Source organism: Molossus molossus, unplaced genomic scaffold (genome assembly GCF_014108415.1).
Source record: "Molossus molossus isolate mMolMol1 unplaced genomic scaffold, mMolMol1.p scaffold_m16_p_1, whole genome shotgun sequence".
Taxonomy (NCBI): Eukaryota; Metazoa; Chordata; class Mammalia; order Chiroptera; family Molossidae; genus Molossus; species Molossus molossus.
Genome location: NW_023425344.1, coordinates 190,148,326 through 190,169,244, shown reverse-complemented (window position 1 = coordinate 190,169,244; position 20,919 = coordinate 190,148,326). Strand labels below are relative to the sequence as shown.

General features: G+C 47.2%; 1 protein-coding gene across 5 annotated transcripts in view; it reads left to right on the top strand.

Annotated features, from left to right (window-relative positions):
- Positions 1 to 20,919, top strand: part of GNB5 (G protein subunit beta 5) — a 48,099-nt gene extending 27,180 nt beyond the window's left edge. For all 5 annotated transcript variants that reach the window (XM_036242862.1, XM_036242871.1, XM_036242887.1 and 2 more), the window contains 8 exons: positions 948 to 1,024; positions 6,662 to 6,794; positions 11,436 to 11,579; positions 13,463 to 13,554; positions 15,892 to 15,940; positions 17,949 to 18,045; positions 18,976 to 19,142; positions 20,437 to 20,919. In XM_036242862.1, coding sequence (XP_036098755.1) covers positions 948 to 1,024; positions 6,662 to 6,794; positions 11,436 to 11,579; positions 13,463 to 13,554; positions 15,892 to 15,940; positions 17,949 to 18,045; positions 18,976 to 19,142; positions 20,437 to 20,448 — 771 coding nt within the window. In that variant the 3' untranslated portion in view covers positions 20,449 to 20,919. The remainder of the gene's footprint in view (positions 1 to 947; positions 1,025 to 6,661; positions 6,795 to 11,435; positions 11,580 to 13,462; positions 13,555 to 15,891; positions 15,941 to 17,948; positions 18,046 to 18,975; positions 19,143 to 20,436) is intronic.

Sequence of the window (20,919 nt, the reverse complement as noted above, 5' to 3'; positions counted from 1 at the left end):
ACAGGAAGTCTCAGGGCCCATGTTTCCCCATAAAGACACAGAGAATTGTAACGGGAAAGACCAGCACTTGAGTGTCCTGCACAAATCTAGTCTTGGTCCCTCCCTTCCCAGGTGGAGAATGGGACCGAGTTAGTACAGACGGCTGGTTTGCCGGGCGCTGCACGTCTTGCTGGTGTTGGAACCAAGTTGTTGGATCATGGCTTTGTGTTTGCTTGTCTGCCTGCAGGAGGGTGTGGGTAACGCGACCACCACCCAGAACCAGGGACTGTTAGGCTGGTTCCTAACGCTTCCATTTCACTGGTTCTCTTTTATCCCAGAGCACAACTCAAGATCACCCTCCTGCCCCCATTCACGCCTTCCCAGGAATGGTTTTGGGACCCATGGGGGACAGAGGCTCTTGTATACTCACACGTAAACAAACGTATACATGCAAAAAGTCACTCGAGAACATACTTTAAAAATGGGAATGAGAATAAATAAGGCAAAACATGTATTGGAAATGAAATTCGGATGGACCTTTCAAAGAAAAGGAGCCCCAGTATTCACTCAGAACACAGGGAGCAGAACAGGCGGGGTCGGGTTCAGTCCCGTCAGGGTGCGCACAGGAGGCAACCCATTTTTCTCCTCCTCTCTCCCCCCCTCTCCCTTCCTCTCGCTGTTTTTAAAAAAGAAAGAAGTAAAGCTAAGGATTTTTTTTTGCTAGTTGAGATTTTTAACATATATATAGTTGAGATTTTTAGATTATATAACATAACATTTGTTTGATTATATGTGGCTGAATGAGTTTCCTCATCAGTCTCAAGCTCATTGTTACTCCACCCCACTATCCTTTGAAACTACAATGTAATTCAGTAAAATCACCAGTGACTTTTTAAAAGTTAAATACTAAGATGTTCATGTAGAAATGGCTCTTGTTTACTTTGTGAACGGTTTGCACTGTGTTTCAGGAGCACGCGGTCACCATGCCCTGCACGTGGGTAATGGCATGTGCGTACGCCCCGTCGGGATGTGCCATTGCGTGTGGGTGAGTAGGACCTACAGCAGCCTTTCGGACTTCCTGCTCACCACAGGGTACTGTTGTGTGGGTAAAAACACACAACAAGAATTTGTCATTTTTATTGTTTGCTTATTAAAAATGTGTTAAATTCCTCCCTAAACTTTATATAAAAAAAAAAAAAGCACAAACATCTCTTTCATCATTATTTTTATTACCTACTGACAGTAGTATAGGCCTTAAACCCATGCCCCACACTCTCAAACGCTGTTGGTGAGGCCTATAAACTGATGCAGACATTTTGGGAAGCATGTTGGCAAGGTGTATCAGGACAATTGAAAAACGTATAACCTTTGGTCTAGTGAGTTAACATCTGAGAACTTGTTTGAAAGCAATGATCCACAATGTAGGAAAAAACACATAGGAATAATAACATTTATTATAGAATTATGTAAAATAAAACCAAAAACAAAGAAAGGGAAACAATCTGTCCATCAAAGGAAATGGTTAAATAATTGTGGCATATGAATTGGATGGAATATTATACAGCCATTAAAAGGGAAAAGCTTAATTACAGTAGCAAGTGAAAAGAGCATTCAGATTACGAGGAAGACTGTGCCTTGTTCTCTGTTCTCCTGCAGCTCAGTGTAACAGGGTTGGCAACAAGAATGGCAACCAACATGGTCCCCTGTCCCTGTTAAATAATTGTGGGGCCATTTAAAATATGTCCATGGTAGAATCTCAGCCATGTTTAGAAAAGAGGCATTAGCTGTGATGAACTAGACCAGCAGTTTTCAACCTTTTTCATCTCATGGCACATATGAACTAATTACTAATTTTTTTGCCCATCTGACTACTATTGGCTACTATTATTTATATTGGCTACTATTATTTTTTGAAGGGAAGAGAGGTCAGTGCTCCTGACTCAATAGTCAGGTATTGCATGTTTTAAAAATTCTGTGGCAACTGGTTGAAAATCTCTGAACTAGACTGAAAACACAATAGTAGTTCTTTCCGGGTGATGGGATGATGGGTGTTTTTCCTCTTCTTTATAATTTTCTTTATTTTAAATTTTTAAAAGTAAGCACATTATTTTTATAATCAGGAGAAAATCGTTTTATATCAAATATGAAAACCCTGGGCCTCTGAGCAAAAACTCTGGCGCTTTCTCCAGCCAGAGCCTTGCCAGCCGCCGTCCCCAGAGTCCCTGTCTTTCCCCACTTGCTGAGACCAGGTGTGCCTTCGGAACGCGTGTTCACATACATAGATTTCACGGGTTTTAAGAACTCAAAAGTAGATTCTGTCTTCATTTTATAACTGGAAAACAAAGTTCATCCCCATCTACTTCCTAAAAGGATCTGAGGTGACCCCAATAAAAGACACATACACACCCACACACACACACACACACATACATATCACATATGTAAGACAGTTATTTTTATATACATACTTCACAATTATAAGGTAGATACAGAAGAGTTTAGTGAACTGTACAGTTAGAAGGCACAGTCCCCACAAGACTCCCCTCTCTTCAGATACCAGCTGCAGATTCAGGGGTCCCCACAACCACCCTGTGACTCAGTGGTTTGCTGGAATGATGCACAAACTCAGGAAAGTGCTGTGTGTAGCTCAGTTTTACCACAGTGAAAGGACACAATGAGAACCAGCTAGAGCAGTGGTTCTCAATCTGTGGGTCGCAACCCCTTTGGGGGTCAAATGACCCTTTCACAGGGGTCGCCTAAGACCATCGGAAAACACATATTTCCGATAGCGATTCATAACAGTAGCAAAATTACAGTTCTGAAGTAGCAATGAAAATAATTATATGGTTGGGGGTCACCACAACATGAGGAACTGTATTAAAGGGTCGCGGCATCAGGAAGGTGGAGAGCCACTGAGCTAGAGGAAGAGAAGCACAGACCCAGTCCAGGAGACGTCTAAACACGAAGCCCCACAGTGCCCTCCCTGTGGGGTCACAGCCAGCGTTCCCTCCAGCTGCAGTGTGTGCCTGGGGCACAGAGGGCTGCCGGCCGAGCCTCCTGAGCCTTTGGTGGCGAGTTCAGTAGAGCTTGATCCCATGCGGCCCACACGGCTGACCTCCACTCTCCAGTCTCCTGGCGGTTCAGGCTAATGCCTTTAGTCTGCAGTTTCTGCAGCCAGGGCGGGTCAGTATCGCTGTCCAGTGGTCAGAGCCCCAAGCCGACACTCCCATCAGGCGGAACACCCCGGGGGCTCAGAGATCACCTCCCAGTAGCCGGAGCAATAGGCCAGACCTCGAATTAGGTAAGGTCAATTCTTCTCTACTCAGTATATAAATACACTCTATATAAATACTCTATATTTTTTTAAACACTGGGATAATATGTTTCTAACTGGGCATTAATTTTAGCAAATGCGTAGAGTTGGATGGGTTACATAATTGCACAGTATTTGATGTTGAGATATCAGTTGTCTGGTTCTAAATTACAAAAGGAATATATTGGCTAGATCCTTCTGCAGTACACAGTATAGCAACACAGTGAACAGCGTCTGCAGTTTAGCAATGATCTGTCCCTTTTCTCCTTTTACCCCTCACGAAATGGAGCCCGGTGGAAGAAGGTCCACGAGGGCAAGGGAGCAGGCGAGAGAACAGCTAAAGGCCCGCACGGATAGCTCTCTGGTGACACCCGGAGAGTCCAGATGGAGGGATGGCCTGTGCCACCATCATCTCTGTCCCCCTGGGCCTGGGCCTCTGGTGGCCGCCTCACAGGTTGTTACGAAAACCAAAGCAGAGAAAGTTCACAGTGTGAACATCTGTGAAAGCATTTTTTAAAATACGGGGTCCAGTGGGTGAAGGGACAGCATCAGAAACTAAACTGAGAAAGACTGAATCCTCATCTTAGATAAAAGCACCATCTCCCCTACTCAAACCTTCCCCTAGAACTGCTAAGAACATTCATGGTTAATTCGAGTTTCTAATGATAATCTAACATACAGTTTCCCAGCCATGGCTTTGTGACATCCCTTTAACGTTATTGTCACACAGACCCACCTACGCCACGTTTTCCCACCGTCTGTATAGGTAATAATGGGGATATCTCCATCTGCCTGACTACTGGGTCTGTCTCTCAGTTGGTTCCAAACTTGAAAGCTAAAATTCCAACAGTATTGACACAGTCCCCTTCTCAAAAATAATGTGCTAATTGTGTGTGTGTGTGTGTGTAATTACATATATATGTAAACATTTTTCTTTGAGAGCCATATCCCCCAAGAGGGCTACATTCAGTTATTGTATACTGGCTATGATAAACTGTGTGCAAGGCACCAGACTGGGTGTCCTAGGGGAATTCAGAGTTGAATAAAACAGTACCTGCCTTCAAGCAAGTAGAATATAAAAGTGATGGTAATGACCTCTTACTGAGCATCTATCATGGGTCAAGGGCTATTCTGAACTCTACACAATCTTCACAACAGCCCCTTGTGATAGGTGGGTGGGATCTACTCATTTTATAGTTGAGGAAACTGAGGCTCAGAGAACCTAAAAACAGCATAACCAAGATCAAAAAATGAGTTAGAGCCCTGGCCGGTTTGGCTCAAGGGTTGGAGCGTCGGCCTGCGGTCCAGAGAGACCTGGGTTCGGTTCCCGCGAAGGGCGCGTACCTTGGTTGCAGTTTGTCCCGGGCCCTGGTTGGTCGTGCGGGTGGCAGCCACTCGATGTGTCCCTTTCGCGTCTATGTTTCTCTCTCTCTCTCTTCCTCTCTCTCCCTCCCACTCTACCTGAACAGAAAATGGAAGAATGTCCTCGGGTGAGGATAAAACAACAAAAACGAGTTAGATACTAAAGCAGAGGTTCAGCAACAGATGCATTACACTGCAAAACTTCTCTGCTTCTCAGCAAAGCAGGTCATCCTGAGCAATGCCCAGACCAACAGAGCTACAGAACTGACCCTGCAGTTTCAGCATGGCTCGCCTGGGGGGAGGGCAGGGACACCCCTGAACATAGCACCTGGCTCATTGCCACAGCCAAGTGCAAGTCATTCTCACCCACACGGTCTATAAACAGTTTTGCCAAAGCTAGTTACTGGTGAGAGACTACCCCAGTCCACTCCTGCAGTTCCAAGCCGTTGGAAGTGAAAGGGGTCTGTCCCCCGGGCTTCAGAAGAGAGCGTTCCCTCCTAGATCCCTTTCCTCATCACGAGGAAGCAGGCTCCTGGAAGCAAAGCTTAGTGTAGGTCTGGGGCAGGACGAGAATAAAGTGAGCCTAGGATATTTTCTTGTCCAGAAAGCAAGATGTCCAAGAACCTAGAGTTCTATCGAAAGGAAACAGGAGCTGCTTGGAGGGGCCCCACTGTCCAGATTTGGATGATTTGAGCATCACATAGAATAATGAAAGTAATGGATCACAGCACCACTGAAGAGAAAAAGGAGTCCATAGGTATACAGTGATGCTGGTAAAGAGGATTGTTCTTTACAGGAAAATGTCAGCTAATAAGTTTAGGAAGAATTATCGAATTAGAAGGTCACTATTTTGTACCCCTAAAGTAGTATCTAATTAAACAAAGGTAGTCATGCTGAAGCCATTCAATGAAAAGTTTTTGGGGAACTGTGTATTCGCACACTCTCAGAGTATCACATCACAGATACTACTCATTACAAACGAGAGAGATCTGATTGTCCCCCCTTTAACCAAATAATCAAAGTTGGCATCACACCCCTTGGTGTAACAGGCATCGCAGCCTCCTGAGGAAGAAGTGAGAAAGAAGTACACAGTATCACCTCTGTACCATTGTTGCCAAAATGCTGTACTTGAATCTCACCATTAAGAGACAGTGTGACAAACTCAGAATGCGGCATTCTGTAAGACAGGTAACCTAGGATCTGTTGTGGACACCAAAAGACAGGCGGAGGGCCTGTCCTAGATTAAATGGTTTTGAAAATATATAAAAACCTCCCTGGCTAATTTGGCTCAGCAGTCAGAATGTCAGCCCAAGGACCAAAGGGTTGCCAGTTTGATTCCATTCAAGGGCACGTACCTGGGTTGCAAATTCAATCCCTGACCTGGTTGGGGTCATGTGGGAGGCAAGCAATCAATGTGTCTCTCTCATATCGATGTTTCTCTCTCTTCCTCTTGGTGTTTCCCTCTCTCCCTTTCTCCCCATCTCTCTCACAATCAATGGAAAAATATTCTCGTGAGGATTAACAACAACAACAAGATATAAAAACCTAATGCAATGTGTGAACCTTGATTGGGCCCCGGATCCTGGGGACAATTGGGGAAGATTGAATATGGATGGCTTATTACATGGTGTTATGGAATTTTTGTTAGTTTTCTTATGTGTAATAATTATGTAGTGGTTATATAGGAGAATGTTCTTATTCTTAGGAGATGTAAATTTGCACATTGAAATATTTAGATGTAACATGTTGTGTCTGGGGTTTGCATTCAAACAGTTCAGAATTTGTTCCCACAAAATGTTAAGTTACGAGTTTTAGTGAAGGGGTTGGATGTTCATTCTTTCAGTCTTACTGTGCATTAGAAAATCTTCAGAGTAAAAGTTGGGGGAAAGGTTACAATATGTGCTACTGCTGAAAGAAAATGTTTTGAAAAGTCTGTGTGAATGAGAAAGTATCCACTTACTCTATTGCCCTCTATCAACATTTGACACTTCGTTCTTTCCATGCTAGTGGTTTGGATAATAAGTGTTCCGTGTATCCACTGACATTTGACAAAAACGAAAGCATGGCTGCCAAAAAGAAGTCTGTTGCCATGCATACCAACTACCTGTCGGCCTGCAGCTTCACCAACTCGGACATGCAGGTAAACAAGTGCCCGGGGATGGGTCAGCTGCTGGACAGCAGGGTGACAACTCCAGGGGAGTAGAGGAAGCTTTTCCAGTGTTCCCCTGGGGGGTGGGGGGGCGGCTAAGAGGAAGCTCCTATTATTCCTCATTGGTTGTTATTATTATTTTAAATAAAATCAGAAATGAAGAAAGCCAGGGCTATTGGCTACTGATAGAGTTGAGATAAATACATACCATATTGAACACCCTTCTCTGATTGACTTGTTGGGGTGGAAGAGGGAACCTGCTGGGGTGGTGGGAATCCCTGTCTCCTGGTCTGAGAGGACGTGTGCCAACTTCACTGAGCTGCTGAGCTTCAGAGTTGGGTACTTTATACACCTCACCGAGCCTACTGTACTCTCCTGTTAGAATAGGTGCAAAAAAGAGGAAGCTTTGGATAGTAAATCTATGCCCTGCTTTGAGTAAACCCCAACATAAAAACACTACTTCAGCACTTTGACCACATTTTCTTGACAAGTTATGAAAGCATATTTCTCCACATCTGCTTGGCAAACCTTTCTAGGTGTCCACCCCTAGCTCTGGGGCTGCAGGGACACTCAGGCTCTGTCCTCAGGGACCTTCCCGGAAACCAGTGGGGACTGAGCAGCAAGGACGCTGGGAGCTCGGAGCAGAAGGGTGGGCACAGACTTGCTGCCAGGAGCTGCCTGGGCCGCCTTGGAGGGCAAGGGTGTTGCCAGTGAGATGCGAGGGGAGTGCAGCGGGAGGCAGGCAGCCCGAGAGGTGGGCAGGGACACACCACAGGCGCCCTGAATGCCCTGTAGATGGAGGGCAGCCCTGCAGGGGCTGGGTCTTATTTGGATTTGTTTTAAGCAGGAGAGTATCTGAGTCTGATTAAAACCTTCCATGGCCCCCTGGGCTTCAGCTGACTCATGTCGGGAGGGGAGGCTGGTGGCGGGAAACCAGGTGACTGGGTCATTGTTTAATTGCTGGCAAGGGAGTGTCAGACTTGAAGTGAGGTGCTTATACCTGGTATTTGTGATCAGGAAGCTTGCAGACCTGTACTGTAGGGGGTGCTGTGGCCCCAGCTGGCTGCAGTGGCCAGAACCAGAGGCTGGTGAGCCTGAGTAGCCAGAGCAACAGAGGATGCTAGTCTGGAAGAAGGAAGCCACAGATGGATGTAGGCACAGGGGGTCGTCGGGCATCTGAAGCGTCTGGTGCAGACCCATCGCCCTCACTCTGTTGCCACAATGCTGGAGGTGGGGGTGCAGGGGTCGCCTGTCAGGTAGAAAGTGCTGTTTTCCTGACAAGCAGCTGGAAGCAGATAGATGGAATCGGGGGAAGCCCCGCCGGCTGCCTCGCAGGGTGCTTGGCTCAGAGTGACAGGGGATCGAGTCCTGGCTCACTGCCCTCTGGCTGGTTGGTCCTAGACAAGGTTGTATTCTCAGTTTTGTTTTTCTCACCAGCAAGTGAGGATGGTCATAAATTCCTCCCTTAAGTTTTTCTGAGGATTAAATTAGATGATTCATGTAAAACACTTAATACATACAGTCCCTGGTAAATAGCAATAAGTGTTAGGCTCTTACTGTTTTATTACGAATATTAACACAAAGCTTCCTTACACAGAAATTCAGATGCACAGCCTGGGTTGGGTACTAATGAACTAATGAGCCATCCTCGTTCTCCCATATCTAAGATCAAGGATGAAAAAAAGGAAAACTCAGGTGGCTGGTTGTAAGACTAAGGTAGTAAACCTACAAATTCTTCACATTCCAGAATAGACCCGTGAGACCGAGTGAGTTCTAGTTCGTGCATTTATGGTAATGAGTGTTTGGTTTTTAAAATGTATTTGTACCTACATTGTAATGAAGATCACAAAGATAGTTTTTACATACTAAAAATTTCCTTTTAACTTTTGAAAACTATTCATTTGTTTGACAAGAACGGTATGGAAAATCGCCAAATTAAAGAGCTAGTCTGTGGTAATCATTTAAGGCAGATTGTTTGGACCTAGTGTCCCCAAACCGATTGGAGAGTATTGACCCTTTGCAGGTGTCAGGACTGGAGTGGCACGGAGCAGGCGCTAGTGGGTGTGGGCCGGAGAGCCTGGAGGAAGATGTAGCATATTACACATTGAGACACGGTCTAAGTCTTGTGTGTTCATGAGCTACTTTTACCAGCCTTGCTCATCTTCTCAGATGCACACCTGACAAGTTGAGGGAAGCTGAATCAGCAGGGTGTCCCATGAACAGCTGCAGGGACTTTGCAGCTTGGAAATTCCCCACATTTAAGAGCTGCCTCTCCGTGGGGACTCTGAGGAGGACCTGGGAACTAGACTCAAGAAGCCTGAGAGCTTGGGAACTCATCCAGCTTTTGCTCCGAGAGGTGCTCCAAAGTGGTCTCTCGTGGCTGCGAAGAGATCCCAGGCTGCCCGCAGGAAACCCACCCGACAGCGCAGCCTCCGGCGGGCCGCAGGTGGGGCCAGTCCGGGTGGGAGCAGATTCCCCTCCTTGCACTGTGTCCGCTCCCTGCAGAAGGAAGGGGATTCTATGTAAGCGCTAGGCCTAGCCTGCAAGAGGGAAGGGAAGAGGGTGGGGAGGAGGGAGAGGAGGGAAGACCACCAGCACATGGAAATTGGAGGTGCATCCATTAGCGGTAAGTCCTGAAGGCCTGAATTCCTGTTTTCTTTCCCGAGCCATCAGTAATTATCACCCACAGAGGGCTCTCTGATGTGGGCACTTAATATTGCAAGAGCCCCTTCCTGCACTGTTTTATCACCTCATCCAGGCCTGGGAGCAGCCAGAAGGTGGGCCACAGGGAAGGTCTATGGCGTGTGGTTCCCCGCATGGCCCCTCATGGCTCCAGGTGCTGCAAGGCAGTCAGCTGGGTCTGTGAGCCACGAACCCTGGATTCCCACTGCCTTTCTCCCAACCCCACGAAGGGATGCTCAGCCGGAGCCCAAGCCTCACGCACGGTGGCTCTGCCCATGCCTTCCCCAGGCACCCCAGTGTTCTTCCTGTGTGAGCCATTCAGAGATATGGAAGTGGGGAACAGACTGGAAAACCTCAGCGGGTAGGGGGTGGGATGAGATAAACCAAAGAACTGATATGCATATATGCACAACCAGTGGACACAGACAACAGTGCCGTGAAGGTGGGGCGGGAGGGGGAGGAGAGTGTCAATGGGGGAAAAAAGGAGGAAATCTGTAGTACTTTCAACAATAAAGATAATTGTTTTAGAAAGAAAGAAAACTATTCAGAGGCTGCCGAGGGATCGCTGCACTCACCTGACAGATTCTCCAAAAATATACCCTTAATCTTATCATTCTGCTCAGAAGCTTTCCAAGGCTTTTTTTTGTCTGCAGGCTAAAGTCTTCACTCTCCCAGGCACACCTGTCGTTCAGTGCAGAGGCAGGCGGTCCCTGCAGTGCCCTCCCTCCTTCACCTGGTCTCACTCGTCCTCTAAGACCAGCTTAGATGTGGCCAGAGTGCGCCTGATGCCCCTCCCATGGGCCAGCCTGTATCTCGGCACCGTGTCACTGTGGCCACTGTCTTGTCTACAAGACCTTCAGAAAAACCTGCCATTCAGCAGTGCTAAGCTTCTTAGACCTACTGCAGTGAGGAGGGAGCCCCCCGCTGGAGAATCTCTACAGTGCCTCACAGTGGAGAAGCCAGGGAAGGCTACTGGGAGGCTTTCGGGGACTGGGCTGGGTGGTGCTTAGGTGGACCTCTCACAGTGAGAAACTGGTTGATGACGTAATAGCTTTGGGTTGGTGAGCCCAGCGAGGTAAGGGTCTTAAAGCCAGGCTCAGTGAGCAAGCTGTTAGTCTTGGTAAGTTGTTTCGGTGGTTTACAGTCTTATTTTACAGAAGCAGGTATTTCCTAGAGCAAGCAGGCAGGTTATTTTTACTTGGTCACAGTATTGTTTATCACAGCACCAGGAAAGTATAGTTGGTTCCGGAATTGATTAATATGGAAGACAGGGAATTAGGTTGGTTTCAGTTTTTATAGCCAATTCTGTTCAACTGAGTGCGCTTCAGGAGAGTAGAGACCGAGACTCAATCTTTCTGCAAATCCTGACGCCCAGCAGGGCACCCAGACGTCGTCAGCACACAGCCCGTGCTTGTTGGTGCGGGGCGTGCAGGAGTGTGGCCCCTCGCAGGCCCCAGGAGCCTCGGGGACAGCACCCTGAGCTGGGAAGAAGCAGCAGTAGGAGAATGTGTCTAACAAATTGCCTCAACCCTGCTGCTGCAGATGGGGTCCAGTGGCCAGCATCAGCATCACCTGGGAGTTTGGGAGAACTACAGAATCTCAGGCTCAACCCCATACTCTGTATTAGCAAGAAGCTCAGTGACTGGGGTGCTCTGAGAAGCACCTTACATGTCCGGCCTGGACAGTGGTCCCGGCTCTGCTCAGCGAATGTTCACAGGCGTCCCACGCGCCAGGCAGGCAGAGAGCCCGCAGGTACCGCAGGGAGGCCTCCGGCGTCCACCCTGGAGGACAGGCACAGAGACGCCGCTCAGCAACAGGGTGCCGAAATGGACTTTTTCTTGTAGCCAGGTGTGCGTCTGTGTGTTTAAGGAGCCTCTGTTCCCTGACGGACCTGCCCCTGACCGAAGTAACAATGTCAACAACGCTCTTCCTGTCCTTTCCCGCGGGCAGATCCTGACGGCCAGCGGCGACGGGACGTGCGCCCTGTGGGACGTGGAGAGTGGGCAGCTGCTGCAGAGCTTCCACGGGCACGGGGCCGACGTGCTCTGCTTGGACCTGGCCCCCTCAGAAACGGGAAACACCTTCGTGTCTGGGGTAAGGCTCAAGCCAAATGTCTAGGGTCCCTTGTCCACTGAGGAGGCTGGTGGTGGCAGTTCTTGTCACTTCCTGGGACCAGGTGGTGTGCATCCCTGGAAGGGGTTGCAAGAACTCCTCGGCTCCCCACTGCACCCCCCACTCCTGCAGCAGCGGTGGTGCCTGGAGGGCAGTTACAGGGCTGGGCTGTACGGCCCCTTACTCTGTTCCTGGCATGCAGCAGTCTGCAGAGATCTGGAATGTTCTCCTCGTGTGACTGCTGTGACTCGGGGTGCATATCTGCCACATTTAAAAATGTCATTCCTCAAATAAATAGCAGAGTTGGCATCTGACAGCATTCGACACAGTCACAGGACAGGTCAGGCCGCTGCTGAGGGGCAGCAACGCTGTGCTGTGATCAGGGCTTGGGGGCTGGTGGGACACTCCCCTGCCTCACCCTGCCAGTCACCATCCCTGTGCCACCCCAGGGCACAGGGAAGAGTATTTGGAGGCTCCCAGTTGGGCAGACAGGCCACAGTGACACAGAGGATCATCAGACTAGGAGTCAGGGTACCCGGGTCCCGGCTTTGCTACCTGACTGTGCACTTTGTCAGCTGTAAACTGGGCACAACCGCAATAGCACCTGCCTCTCCCCTCCCCCAGGATGTTAGGAACAGTAGGTAGGAGAGTTTGCAATGTGTTACGCAAATGGTAGGGCGAGTCCTTCTGTGGACAGCTGGGAATAGAAATGGAGAGTGGAGCTGGCTGACCTGCCCCTGAGCCCGGCAGGAGAGAGGTGAGGGGCTGGTGATGCACTGTCCGCGATGTTTGCAGCCAAGGCACGTCGGGGTCCTTGCTCGGAGCGTCAGGCGAGGGCTCTCTGGCCTCTAAGTAGCAGGAACCTCGATTTTATTCTCGGGTAGCTGGACACATCTGTGTATGTCTCATCCCTGTGCCTTTGTATAACTGTGTTTGTCTCTCCTCGACCACACTGTCTACTCCAGTTGTCATTATTGTGGATTATATTATCTCTCTCAGACCACTAGGCTCCATCTGATTTAGTGTCCTCTCAAGATTAGAAGACATTCCTCCGTCCACATTCTCAGTGAGCCCACTGCGGGTCTATCTGAGACACCAGTTATGGCACCTTGTCCCCACCGTCCTCTGAGTTGAAACTAACAACTTGGACACCAATTTTAAGCCATTACTTCTTGTATTTGGCAAGCAAGCGTCCATATCATAGTTCCCAAGCTTGACCACAGACTGCCCTGCAGGAATGTATCAAAATGCTCCTGGAACCGTGGCAGTATAACACGGGGATCTCCTGTTTATGGATCCCTGGGTCGTGTTGGCAATCCAGAGAGAGTGTTTACAGGTCCCGAGGTGGACGCCCAAGGCTACCAGCGAGCTGCTGGCGGGGCTATGACCAGGCTCCTACCTTGCTGAGTCCCAGTCGGGGTGCTGCTGAGGTGAGATGGCCCAGGGGCCCCTAGAGCTCCACCTCTGCCCCAGACACTGAGACTTTGCCGCAGACACGGAGGTCCCACGGGCAGCCCCTGCCTGCCTGCCTTGCCCGCTGGGAAGGGCACGGGAAGAATGAAGAGATGGGACATGCCCGTGGGGAAGGTGAGCAGTAGGCTCTGGAGAGCTTGTACCCACCCAGAAAACTGCCGAAGAAGAACACATGTACGGGGGACGCTGGGTCCTCCCTTCCCCTCCCACTCCAAGGTCTAGGCTGGCTTCTGAGGGCTTGTCAGTTGAGGAAAGTGGCCTTAAGTGTAGGTAATCTCCAAAAAGCACTTACTGATGGGACATAAATGGTCTGTGTTCCGTAACTGGGACTCATGCCTGTCTGTAGACAGTCCTTGCAGCGGCTGTAACTCTGGGTAACTTTGTATTTGTAGGGATGTGACAAGAAAGCCATGGTGTGGGACATGCGCTCCGGCCAGTGTGTGCAGGCCTTTGAAACACACGAATCAGACATCAACAGTGTCCGGTCAGTGAGTAGGATGTTCGCGTTACTCCTGTTCTCCGGTGCTCCCTGGCCTGGGGTGATACTTAGCCCAGGATCCAGCCCCAGGCTTAGTTTGCTTGGCTGGGAGAGGTCTCCCAGCAAGACAGGGGGGGGGGGGGTGCTGAGCACTCCAGATCTCTTGGAGACCTAATATAATTGTACTAGGGGCATTGATAGTATCCTCCCTATTGAGTATTTCTCGTTCTTTCATTCAGCAAATATGTATTGAGTACTTGTATGCTAGCCATTATTCCAGGAACTGGGAATACAGTTGTGAACAAGATAGACAAGGTCTCGACTTTTCCTGCAGGAGAAGAGACAATGCACAAGTACATGCACATGTACATGTACAAATGCTATGAATAAATTAAAATGAGGAGATGTAATGGGATGGGTTATTTCTTAGAATGGGCAGGGAAGGCCTCTCTGAGGAGATGATATTAAAGTTAAGACCAGGATGATACAAGAGCAGCTTACAAAGAGTTGGGGGAAGATGAGATGTTCAGGGACCTGACAGAAGGCCAGATTGTTGAGTTGGGGGAGAGGTGTGGCCACCATCGCTCTGGCTGCTGTGCGGAGAAAAGGTGGTAGGGGAGCAAGAACGGAAGTGTGACAGCCAGGTAGAAAGAAGGTAGTGCATGAGCTCAAGAAAGAAGGGATGGTGGCCGGAACTAAGAAAACATAGTAGAGACAGAGATATCTAGAATTGGGACTGTTCTGAGGTTTTACCCAGCCTGCAGGCTATCAAGTTAGACTACCACAAGTCCGTGGGTGCTGGTAGCTAGAAGACACGAGACTCCTGAGTTAGAGTTGAAGGACAGGTTGTTACTCGGAACAATGGCACTAGCCAGAGTGTCAGTATTTCTGTGCCGGTTACCTGAGCCCCAGTGCCACAGGGTGACATGAAAAGGGCCAACCGATATGCAGATCTATGAACTGGGTCACAAGAGAGAGGTCAGGACCTGGCAAGTAGATTGGAAGATGGCACCATTCGGACAGTATATACAATGTAATCACCCGAGAGTCTTTGTCATACTTAGTGGGCAACACTAGACCTGTTCCCCTTAAAAGCAAGAACAAAAGGAGACTTATTTTAGTAGCAGAAATGTTAGTAAGAACTGTCTAGCTTCCTGCCCTCAAATATGGGATAAGGAAAAAGGCCATCACTTTTTTGCAAATGGGCAGCAATTACCTAGAAAATCAAAGAAATCAATCCAGAATTTACTAGAGAGTAAACAAAGTTACTAAGGTGCAGAATAGAATGTCCACAAAAGTAAATTAAACCCTATGTATTCATGAAATACCGCTTTAAAATGCACGTTCTCCCACCCACCCTGTACCCTGACCCTCTTCCTCTGCCGGCAGTGTCCCCTCAGGTCTCAGCGTAGGCCTCCCCCTCCAGCAAGCCCACTGTGGAAAAGAGAACAGCTGTGACAGAAGTAATCGTTACTTATTGGATGCTTTTTATTCGGCACCTTGCCACACCCATGGCATATACTGTCTTACTTCCTCTTGACAACAGGGAATGTGCACTGTCACCCTCACTGTCAGAGGAGGACACTGAGCTGGGCAAGGTGAAGTCACTTGCCACCAGTGTCCCGTGTAGGAAGTGGTCCGTGCAGAGATCTGTCTGTGGCTCTGGGTATCTGACTTCAGTGTCTGCATTTATAGCCACTTTCATATCCCTGAGCTCGGGGCCAAGTGTTGGGAATGAGGTATGTGGTCAGGGAAGACTCCGGGAAAGGGACCTGCTCTGTGTTCTGTGCCAGTGCAGATGCCCGTTTTATCTCATTGACTCCTCACCAGCACTGCAAGGCCAAGGTCACTGTCCCTCGTTTACAGGGAAGAAAACGAAGCCAGCGGGTCTGCTGGATGAGCTTCCCTTTCTTTTTGTTTCTTTTTCTTTTATCCTCACCCGAGGACATGTTTTGATATTTTGTTCAGATAGAGTGAGAGGGAGAGAGAGGAAGAGGGAGAGAGAGGAAGAGGGAGAGAGAGGAAGAGAGAGAGAGAGAAACATCGACGTGAAAGGACACATCGAGTGGCCGCCACCCGCACGACCTGACCAGGGCCGGGGACAGACTGCAGCCAAAGTACATGCCCTTAGCGGGAACCGAACCCGGGTCTCTGTGGACCGCAGGCCAACGGAGCTTCCCTTTCTGGCCCCTGTAACAAGTGGTTCCTATGTCCCTAGAAGTGGAGACCCTGATTCCAAGGACCTAGCATGGGACAGCCCTCCCTGATGGTCTTCATGGGCAACCAGGATTGGGAGTCCCCACTCTAAATAAAGTGCTTTCTCCCCAAACTTCCTCTCTGCAGATACTACCCAAGTGGAGATGCCTTTGCCTCAGGATCTGATGATGCTACGGTATGTTTCTCAGTTACTGAGAGCTTTTCCTGTTTAAAAGAGAGAGATGCTCTCATTTTATTTTTTAAAAATAACTTTTTTCTGATTATAAAAAAATTTGTGTGCTTAATGAAGAAAACTTGGGGGGAATTTAATTACCTTAACCTTCCTACCCAACAAAAATTACAGTTGGGCAAATTCCTTTCTGTCTCTGCTCTTTTTTTTTAACAAAATGCTTTATAATTTGCTTTTTTCACTTAGTAATAGATTGTGAACATTTTCTCAGGCCAATAAATATTTTTCTATGTCATATTTTCTTAATGATTGAATAGTTTCCCATGTTGTAGACACGCTGTCATTTACTTAACCAGTCTTCAATTTTTGGACATTTAGGTTTTCATTATTTCCTTAGAGTTAATTCTCAGAGATGAACGTACTGAGTGAAAAATAGGTCTAGTTTTGTTTTTTTTTAATTGTTTTTTTTTTTTTCCTTTATTGATTTCTTTTTCTTTTCTTTTTTTTTAGAGAGAGGAAGGGAGAGGGAGAGAGAGATAGAAACATCAATGAGAGAAAACATCGATTGGCCGCCTCCTGCATGCTCCCCACTGGGGATCAGGCCCACAACCTGGGCATGTGCCCTGACTGGGAATCAAACTAGCGACCTCTTGGTTCATGGGTTGACACTTAACCACTGAACCACATCAGCCAGGCAAAATAGGCCTAGTTTTAAGGCTTTTGATACTAATTGAAAAATTACATTAACTGATTTTTTTAAAAGAAAAAAATACCTTCTTGTGCCCTGAAAATATCAAATAACTTATTAAATAATAGTTTTCATTCTGATTTACTACTATGGAAGAAATTGCAAAGGAATAGATTCAGAGCTTTGATAATAATGAAAATTTAAAACTTGTGTATGTCAAAAAATATATAACAAAATGTAAGTGCATACATTTTGGGAAAATCCTTGCTACATATATGACAGACCAAGTTGAAATCCTTTAGGTAGAAGTGGGGTTGCATAATCAGTAAGATAAAGACCCCAATTTTAAAGAAAGATATAATTCAGACCATTTACAGAGCAATACATCCAAAACGGCAAATAAACGGAAAATATTTTCAGTTACTGCTAATCCGAGAAATGCACGTGTAGGTGGGCAGACGCCCAGCCGCTGGAGAAATGCCCAGTGGTGGAGGAGGTTGGTGAGGAGCCTGGGAAAGCAGAGTCGGCACCGGTACCAGCCCTTCCCGAAAGCAGTTCTGGGATATGATAGGAGAGCTGTCAGACTATCTTTACCCTTGGATCTGGACATGCTATTTCTTGGAAATAATTCTATCCTAAAGAGTCTATCCCTTAGCTACCATAAGAAAAATATCAGGAATTCTTTACATAAAAATGGTCACCATGGTAGAGACAGAAATGTCTAGAATTTTATTATAAAAGAGAAAACTTAGATACCATCAAAACACTTATCAGAGGATGGCTAAATAGATTCTGATATGTCTACATGAAAAATATTCAACAACCACGTTAATCATGGTTTTTAAAAGATTATTTAATGATATGAGAAATGCTCATAATACAATGCCAAAAGTAATAATGAAACATCCACCCTATTTTACTTTTATTTTTTAATACACACATAAAGTAGAAATAAGACTGAAGGAAATAGATGTTAGTAAATACCTCTAGGATTTGGGGTGACTTTTATTTTCTATGCATTTCTGAGTTTTTCTGAATTTTCTATAATGAACACATTTATCAGAAAAAAGAAAAAAAAAGATGGGTTTTGGTTTTGTTTTTGTACCTGAAGAAATTGTCTATATTTGCTGTTTCTTTAAATCTTCATTGATCCGTGGAGATTAGTAGGAATTGGGATTGAGGGGTAAATACTAGGAGAGAAAACAAAAGAGGCATTTCCCTAATCTCTCAAAATACACCAGCCCTTGGCACCTGCCGCGGCTCTGTGGTCATTGCCTCACCACCAGGAGCCAGAAGTAAAGGTGTCTTTGTTTGTTTGCACCCCAGTGTCGCCTCTACGACCTCCGGGCAGACAGGGAGGTTGCCATCTATTCCAAGGAGAGTATCATATTTGGAGCATCCAGCGTGGACTTCTCCCTCAGTGGTAAGATTGTATTTCAGAAGCTTTCCCAGGACTATAAAACAGGACCTAAGTGAAATCCAGCTCTCTGCCAAGCAGCCCCTCAACTAAACTTCCTGTAGGCCAATATGCTAAGCAGTGTACTTTTGTGCCAGTTTTCCCCCACTGGACTTCTTGACCCCCACCTCACCCTGCCCTCAGAGGCTTCCTCCAGTCCTGTTCACACCAGGAAGGCTGTGCCCGTCCAATTCTGTTCTTCAAGATAGTGATGGATCAATACTCACATGTGCACTACCTTCAGGCGTCTCCGCCCCAGCCTTCCATTCTCCCCGTCATACCTGGAAAAGGACATTTTTCAGAAGTGGAGGGGATGCAGCAAGCGTCCCTTTCTCAATGCCCTAAAGCTCATGGCACCTCTGCCCTCACAACCGGGGAGGCTGCTAGTGAACATTAAGGCAGCACTGATGCGCTGGGCCCCTGGACCATTCCGTTTCCCAGACACACACCCCATTCTGCACCTGAGCCTCCGGGCATGCTGCCGCCGCTGCCTGAAGCATCTTCTCCCCGTTCTCTGCATGGCCAAGTCCCCAGCTCTCAAGAGCCAACTCGGATGTTGCTTCCTCTGCAATGCCCTCCTTGATCCTTCCTCTCTGATTGAATAGCACATTGCACATGCCTTAGCACTTCATTACAGCCCGCACCACGTGGTGCTGCGATGATTTGTGTGTCTGCACAGGGGGCAGCAACCGTGCTCCTGTATGAATCCCCAGGGCAAAGCACAGTACCTGGCGCATAGTGGGCACTAAGTCGCTGTCTATTGAATGAACGAGCAAACGAACGAGTGAGTGAGTGTGAGTGAGCGAATGAACAAGTGTGCAAGCAAGTGAAGGTCATGAAAAGAAGAACAGGGAGGAGGGCGATGGTTTAATAACCACCATATCCTCCTGCTTCCAGGCCGCCTGCTGTTTGCTGGATATAATGATTATACCATCAACGTCTGGGATGTTCTCAAGGGGTCGCGAGTCTCCATCCTATTTGGACATGAAAACCGAGTTAGTACTCTACGAGTTTCCCCTGATGGGACTGCGTTTTGCTCAGGATCATGGGATCACACCCTAAGAGTAAGAGATTTTCTGTTTTACCCTGTGTGTGTGTGAGAAGATGAGTGATTGGCCTTCCTGAAGGCAGAAGTCGAGAGAGCTAGGATAGGCCCGGACAGTCATGTGGAACTCTGACTTCAGCTCTGCTCATAGCCACTGAAGGAATGAGTGGCCCGGGAGGTAGTGAGTTCCCCACCCACACAGGGGTTCAAGCATGGATTACACAACTACGTATCAGCGTGTAATTGAGGGAATAGTTCGGCTAGGTGATCGAAAAGGTTCCTTTTGACCCTAAAGGTCAGATTCCTCTGAGTCTAGCCTTTGACAAACCACAGATTGCCGTTCTTGCCTCCCAAAAGTGCAGGGTTCTTCTGTGGTCACAGAGAAACCCACAGAGGGGCTTTAGGAAGTGCATGAGGCCCCTGAAATTCTATGCCAGATTTTGTGTGTGTGCATTTTTTTGCAAAGTGTCTTCCTCATGGCTTTTTTCTAAAGTTTCTCAAAAAGCTCCATGACTGTCAGATGTTAGCTCCCCAGAAATACTACCAAAATAGCCCGTTCGAAAAGCAAAGCTCGCTTCAGTGTGGTAGATCACAGGCTTGACAGTCTTAGCATCTTGGAAGGGGAGAGCAGAGGCAGATACTTGAGGTTTCAGGGGTTTAAGATCTTTGATGGAGGGACTTAGTTAGGATTGGACACATTTGTGGCATAAGAGTTTAAGATTGCTGGACACAGGCTAGGGGGGCGGGGTGTCGAAGATGGTCTTGAGCAGTGACCAGTCATCTGATGCTCTGTATTGTTCTGAGAAGTGAGTCTCTTCCAAAGAGGATTCTTGAGTAGTCTATTCAGTAGGATAAAAAGATAAAAGGATTTTTGCAAAGTTCCTGAAACAGTGAAGTTATTTGTGACTTCATCTTCCTGGGCAGGAGTTGCCTCAATTTGTAAAGTGGTGTTAATGTACCTAGAGAGCTGTGTGGATGCAGATGGTTTCAGTTGCCAATGGAAGAGTTACCAGTCCCCAGTAGGGGGCCACGGATGCCCTCAGGCAGTTATCTAAGGGAGAGCGGTGGGGGTCAGGCCCAAACAAGCACCTTTGAGTTGATAAGAGTAAAGTGTTATATTCTCTAAGACATGCAAGTGCTCTATGTTGGATGTTGTCTGTGTGTGTATGTGTATAGATGTGTTGAGTGTGTGTATATGTGTGTGTGCACGTGTTTGTGTGTGTGTAAAGAGACTGAGTTTATCCCTTTAAACTCAGGTTTTCCAAGTTGTTAAGTACTAAGGGACTAACAGTTATTTGTTTGTGTCTTTGCAGGTCTGGGCTTAATCAAGTCTCCTCAGGATACTCCTCACACTTAGGTACCTGAGGTTAAAATTTGAAATCATCACATGTAAATAGATCTTACTTCTGGAGGATTTGAGAGTGTATCACAAGGTAGCGTAAGGGATCAACTCCATGGTGGAAGTCCGGCAGACATCTCCAGTGTTACTGCTGGGAGGACCCACTGTGAGCTTCGGCACCAGAACACCTTCCAGTACGGTGTTGTCGTTTCTCATTTTGAACACTTTGTAAAATGTATTCATTTTTAAGATTATTCTTAATTATACTCATCTCAACTCCTTCTGTTACCAACAGAATTAGCATTTAATATATTTCATATTACTTCCTTGAATGACATTAGTTTCAGAGCACCTCAAAATCTGACCTTTCTCACTGGGCACTGTGACTTTTGGAACCTTCCTTGGGAAGTGCTGATTTTTTTTTTTTTGGTTAATCCTCACTGGAGGATATTTTTTT